Source organism: Cyanistes caeruleus, unplaced genomic scaffold (genome assembly GCF_971803275.1).
Source record: "Cyanistes caeruleus unplaced genomic scaffold, bCyaCae1.hap1.1 HAP1_SCAFFOLD_223, whole genome shotgun sequence".
Taxonomy (NCBI): Eukaryota; Metazoa; Chordata; class Aves; order Passeriformes; family Paridae; genus Cyanistes; species Cyanistes caeruleus.
Window position 1 is genome coordinate 46,801 of NW_028256006.1, and position 6,455 is coordinate 53,255.

The window sequence follows — 6,455 nt, forward strand, 5'->3', positions numbered from 1 at the left end:
GCTGAGGCAACGCACTCTGGCTACAGCTCTGAGCTCGTGCCCATGGTAACCAGCCCTGGCAATGGGGCTCCATGGAGCTGCTCTCAGGAACACCCCAAGAGCTGGGGAGTGCCCCAAAACCTCCTTAGAAATGTGAGATACCTTAAAATCTCGTTGGGAATATCCAAATATCCAAAACTCACTAACGGGTTTCCCCTCCCTTCATCATCCCCAAACTTTGTCTGTCTCATTCCAGACCCCACCCCACCTCCCCAATCCCAACCCCAACCCATCCCATCCCTGCTGGACATCAAGATCCCCTTCCCAAGTCCTATTTCCCCCATTTCACACCTCCCAAACTCCATCCCACCCATCCTGCCCCACCCAATGCCCATCTCACCCCTCCTGATCTGCATCCCACTTCACCCAATCCCCTTCCAACCCCATTCCACCTGATGCCTTCAGAAGGCTGACCTAGAACAGAGGCTGGACAGAGTTAAGAATAAAGTTTCTTAAAAGGCCTTAAAGGATACACCTTGGGCAGTACCATAACCTGTATGTACTTGTAGCCAGGGCTACACCCAGGATGGACCAAAAATGGTCACAAAAATGAACAACTGATCACAAGGTCTCACATTTTTAGTTTAGGTCCATCTGCATATTTGGGTTCATTGTCCAGTTACAGCTTCAGATGATGAAGTCCCATCCTTCCTGTTTTCTCTCTTCAGTCCACCCTTGTTTATGCTTTTGGGCTTGGAACTTGTAATGACTGTCCTTGGTATCAAGCTAGAAAAGGAATTGTTTTGTCTACCTGTTGTAGTTTAAGGCCTGGCGATCTGAAGATTTCGGGATGTAACGGAAAGTTAGCAAAAACCCCTCTCTGTTAGGATAGTAAAACCTTCTGTAATTAGCAAATAGCACTCAAGTGTAACGTAAGCAGATGGGAGTAACACAATGACCCTAGGTTATAAAAGGTCAAATTCTCCTGCAATAAACGCCATTGCTTTGCCATCCATCACATTGATGTCTTGTGGGTAGATTGGCCAGGGTGTCCATGGGGGGAGGCCACGGTGCTGGCTCCTGAATTAAGGTGTTTGCCTTGCTTGGAAAACCTACACTACCTACTCTGTGAAGAGAGCTCAGTGACACCTAATGTGAAGTTCAAAACTACAAACCTAGGCAGTGCAGAACATGAAAGATATGAAAGCTAAAATTTAAGGCAACGCACCCTGAGGGGCTGCGGAATCCAGTCATTTTGGGTGGGATTGAGTAGATTTCAGTGGGACTGAGCGGTTTTGAGGTGACAGATCGAACCGTCTCGTCTCCTTGAGTGCCAAGAAATGGAGACAACTCCACCAAATAACCCCACAACCCCTGAATACTCCCAAGTATCTCCCAGATTCCCTTGAAGCATTAGTAAGTGTGAGGTTGTAGATGCCTTTGATGAATTTGTAGACTTTTATTCCAATTTTGTCTGTTTTAAAGAGATGAAGATGAATCAAAAGATAGAACCAAACCAGAATGACCACCAGCCCAGTGTGTTGCCAACACAGATCACTGGGAACATGGGTCATCAGAGCTCTGCCCAACGTGGGTCCTCTGATGGGGGATGGAGCTGGGGCAGTGCACAAATCTCTTCCTGCACTTGGGGCACTCAAAGGGCTTCCCTTACCGGTGCCTCTGTTGGTGCTGGGTCAAGTGAGAGCTCTGGGTGAAGCTCTTCCCACACTGGGGACACTCGTAGGGCCTCTCCCCAGTGTGGATGCGCCGGTGCCTGATGAGGTGGGAGTTGTGCTTGAAGCCCTTCCTGCAGTCGGGGCAGCGGAAGGGCCTCTCATCCGTGTGACTCCGCTGGTGCAAGAGGAGATTGGAACTACTGTGAAACCTCTTCCCACACTGGAGACACTCATAGGGCCGCTCCCCAGTGTGGATCATCTGGTGGATGGTCAGCTGGGACCTCCGGCTGAAGGTCATCCCACATTCCCCGCACTCATAAGGCTGTTCCCTGGTGTGGATCTTCTGGTGGCAGATCAGGCTGGAGCTCTGGCTGAAGCTCTTCCCACATTCCCCACACTCATAGGGCCTCTCCCCAGTGTGGATGCGCTGGTGGTTGATGAGGTGGGAGTTGTGCTTGAAGCCCTCCCCACAGTCAGGGCAGCAGAAGGGCCTCTCATCCGTGTGAATCCGCTGGTGCCTGAGGAGAGTGGAGCTGGTCTGAAACCTCTTCCCACACTGGGGACACTCGTAGGGCCTCTCCCCAGTGTGGATGCGCTGGTGGATGATGAGTTCGGAACTGCAGCTGAAGCCCTTCCCACATTGCCCACACTTGTAGGCCCATTCCCCGGTGTGGATCATCTGGTGGCGGACGAGGGTTTTCCTCTGGCTGAAGCTCTTCCCACACTCCAAGCACTTGTAGGGCTTCTCCCCATCCTGAACCTGCTCATGGACCACCAGCTCAGAGCCCTGGCTGGATCTCCAGCCGCCTTCCTGGCACAGGGTGGGTCTTTCCTCCTCAGAGCACCCTGGGATGGGTTTGGAGCCCCTCCTCCTGTGGGATCTCTGGGGCTTTTCCTCCCTGTTGGATTCCTGCACTGTGGAGCTGCTCAAAACGGCCTCTTCCATGAGGTTCTGCTGTGGGGATTTGTCCTCCCTGGTCTCCATCCTCAGCTCCTTGTCTGGGGGAGCAAGGACAAGGAGAGGATGGGATTTGCCTCCGTGCCAGAGGGAAGGGGAAGGAGATCCCCCCAGTGCGTCCCCGGCAGGACGGCGTCGGCAGCGGGGTTGTCCTGCAGCCGGGGGCCAGGCTGGGCTGGGAGATGGAGCAGGAGAGAGGGGGAAAGGGGCACTGACTTCCTCCTCACCTGCCTGGGTGTCCTGGGGCATCTTCCTCTTCCTCGTAGCCTCCTTCTCCATCCAGCCAAAGTTTGGGAACGGGAAATCCTGGTTTGGGGAAAAATACAATTCACAAGCACATTGGGTTAGGGTGTTCCTCCTGCCCAAGTTCATCTCTAGAAGTCACCAGCCATCCATAAAAACCTCCAAAACATCAAGATTCAGCCCTGAAAATGCCTCCCAAGAGTTCCCCATCTCTGGTCTGTCCCCTTTGGTGTTCAGGGGCTCTCCGCTGCTCCCACCTGCTGGGGACGGGGGGAACCCGGCCCGGGGAAAAGGAGAGGGAAACTGGGAAAATTGGGGGTTGCAGATCCAACCTGGGGCTGGCTGGGGACCCTGGCTGGGGACTGCCAGCCCTTGGGGATCCTCTGGGGAGATGTGGGACCAGGGAACACAGAGAGCGCTGGGGGATCCCAGGAGTGGCAGCACTGGCAGGGACTGGTTTGGACTGGGGTAACTGGAACCTTACTGGGGCAACTGGGAATGACTGGGAATGAGCACAAGCACGCAGAGGGCAACTGGGATATACTGGGAGTGTCTGTGACCACACTGGGAACAGCTGGAACCACAGTGGGAGAAACGGGGAGTGAGTGGGACCATGCTGAGATGGACTGGGACTATTCCAGGGACAACTGGGATCATACTGGTAGGAACTGGGAAGAATTACAACTATTCTGGGATCACACTCAACTGGGATCATACTGGGATCACAGTGGGAACAGCTGGGTCCATGATGGCTGAGACTGGGATGCCACTGAGGGTGACTGGAATCATACTGGGATTGACTGGGAGTGGCTGGGAACAACTGGGATCATGCCGAGAGCAACTGGGAGGAGCTGGGAATGACTGGGAGCGTGCTGGGGCTGACTGGGATATACTGGGAGAGACAGGGAGTCCCGGGGATCACACTGGAGGCTACTGGGGTCACACTGGCACTGCCAGGGAGCAACTGGGGGCCACTGGCCTCATACTGGGAGTGACTGGGATTAGACTGGGAGTGACTGGGATCAGACTGGGAGTTCCTGGGATCATACTGGGAGTGTGCAAGAAGCTGGAAAATTGGGAAAAAAATGTGAAAAAAACAAGGATAAATTCAAGGAAAATGTAAGGGAAAAATCAGGGAAAAAACCAGAAAAATATCAGGGTGAAATTCATAAACATCAGGGAAAAAATCAGGAAAAAATTGGGAAAAAATTTGGGAAAAATGGGAAAATTTGAAAAAATTTGGGAAAAACCAGGAAAAATTTGGGGGGAAAAAAAGAGAAAACTCAAGGAAAAGATGGGAAAAAAATGGGGAAAAAAGTCAGAAAAAGAAAATGGAAAAAAATCTGGGAAAAATCAGAAAAAATGGGGAAAAAATCAGGAAAAAAGAGGAAAAGAAGGAAAATCATGAAAAACCAGGGAAAATTGGAAAGAATATTGGGGAAATCAGAAAAAAAAACTGGGAAAGAACTTGGAAAAATTGGGAAACAACCAGAAAAGAAAGAGGAATAAAATCTGGAATGAAATAGGAAAAATCCCAGGAAAAATCAGGTAAAAACTAGGAAAATTTGAGAAGAAATTGGGAAAAAGCTAGAAACGAATTGGGAAAGGAAAAGAGAAGAATCAGGAAAAAATGGGAAATACATGAAAAAAATTGTGTAAAATTGTGAGAAATCAGGGAAAATATCAGGAAAAAAAAGCCGAAAAGACCCTGGGAAAAATCAGGAAAAAATTAGGAAAAATATTGGAAAAATGAAGGAAAAACCAAAAATAGTTGAGAGAAAAAATTGCAAAAAAATCTGGGAAATAATTGGGAAAAAATCAGAGAAAAAATGTGGAAAAAAAGGAAAATCACGGGAAAATCAGGGAAACAAACCGGAAAAGGATAAAAAAATCAGGAAAAATCAGAAAAAAAATAATGAAAAAAAATCAGGGAAGAATTGAGGAAAACCGGAAAAATTAGGGAAAGGATAAGGGAAAAATCTGGAAAAAAATGGGATTAAAACAGGAAGAAACACAAAAATCAAGGAAAAGTTTGGAAAAAAAAAGGGGAAAAATTGGAAAAAAAATCAGGAAAATAAAAAAATAATGAAAATATTATGAAGAAAAATCAGGAAAAATCAGGAAAAAAAGGGGAAAATGAGGAAAAATATTGAAAAAAATTGGGTCAAATAAAGAAAAGAGAGGAAAGAAACCTGGAAAAAAATCAGGAAAAATCAGTAAAAAAAATAGGAAATACAGGGAAAAATCAGGGACAAATTGTGAAAAAAAATGGGGAACAACCAGGAATAAATTGCGAAGAGGGAAAAGTCAGAAAAAATGAGGGAAAATCAAGAAAAAAATTTAGGAAAAATTGGGAAAAAACAGGGAAAAATGAGAAAAAGAAAGAGGAAGAAGACTGGGAAAAAAATGGGATAAATCAAGGAAAAAAATAAAGGAAAAATGAAAAAAAGAAAGTGAGGAAAAAAACTTTGGAAAAATGGGAAAAAAATTGGGAAAAAACCAGGAAATATCAAGGAAACAAACAGGAAAAAAACAGGAAAAATTAGGAAAAAAAGGGGAAATATTGGGACAAATCAGAGGGAAAAATCAGGAAAAAAAATTTGGAAAATATTTGGAAAAAATTGTGAAAAATGAGGAAAAAATCAGGAAAAGAAAAAGGGAATAAAACCTGGAAAAAATCAGGAAAAAAAAATCAGAAAAAAAAATTTAAAAAATTGTGGGAAAATCAGGAAAAGAAAATGGGGAATACAGGAGAAAAAATCAGGAAAAAAATGGGAAAAACTAGAAAAATTATGGAAAAATTGGAGAAAAAGTTGGGAAAAATACAAAAAATTTTATGAAAAGAAGAGCAAAAAATCAGGAAAAACGGAAAAATCAGGGAAAAAATGGTGAAAAAACTGGGAAAAATTCAGGAAAAAATGAGGGAAAAATCAGGAAAAAATAAGAAAACACAAAAAAGAGAGAAAAATATTGGGGGAAATAAGGAAAAAAACAGGATGAAATTCCCCCTATCCCATTTTTCCATGGAATTTTGGGAATTGCCTACCTGGGAGGTTGTAGAAGAATTTCCAGACCTGGGAATCCGGGGAGTGGGGAAAGGTGGAATTGCGGATGAGCTGGTCAAGATTTTTGGGAAGGTTGATGGCCTGGTCCTATTCCAGCTTCCAGAATGTTCGGATGAATCCCACTCCTCCTTCTAGCTAGAAATCATGGAAAAATCATGGGAAAGCTGTGATACAAATTCATCGAGTTTTGCCCCCAAAGCACCCTTTTTTCCCACCAAAATTTCTATTTTTCTCCCCCAAAATATTAATTTTTTGAAATAATTAAATGGGGAAGATTAGGGGGAAATAGGGAAAAATAGGATGGAAATGGAGCAAAAATGGGGGAAATTGGAGCCAAAATGGGAAAATAATAGGGAAAAAATGGGATAAAAATAGGGAAAAATGGAAGAAAGAAATGGAAGAAAATTGGGATAAAATTGTGGAAAAATGAGATAAAACCAGGATAAAAATGGGGAAAATAATGGGGAAAACTGGGGTAAAAATGGGAACAAAAATGGTAAAAATGAGGCAAAAATGGGAGAAAAATGGAAGAAA

At 45.2% G+C, this 6,455-nt stretch overlaps 1 protein-coding gene across 1 annotated transcript; it reads right to left on the bottom strand.

The window, feature by feature from the left end:
* Positions 1–470: 470 nt before the first annotated feature.
* On the bottom strand, positions 471–6,050 carry LOC147645588 (uncharacterized). Its single transcript, XM_086874449.1, has 3 exons — positions 5,903–6,050; positions 2,841–2,919; positions 471–2,654 (listed from the first exon to the last, which is right to left on the bottom strand). The coding sequence occupies exons 2-3, from the start codon at positions 2,890–2,892 to the stop codon at positions 1,648–1,650; spliced, it is 1,059 nt and encodes a 352-aa protein (XP_086730575.1). The 5' UTR covers positions 2,893–2,919; positions 5,903–6,050; the 3' UTR covers positions 471–1,647.
* Positions 6,051–6,455: the final 405 nt, after the last annotated feature.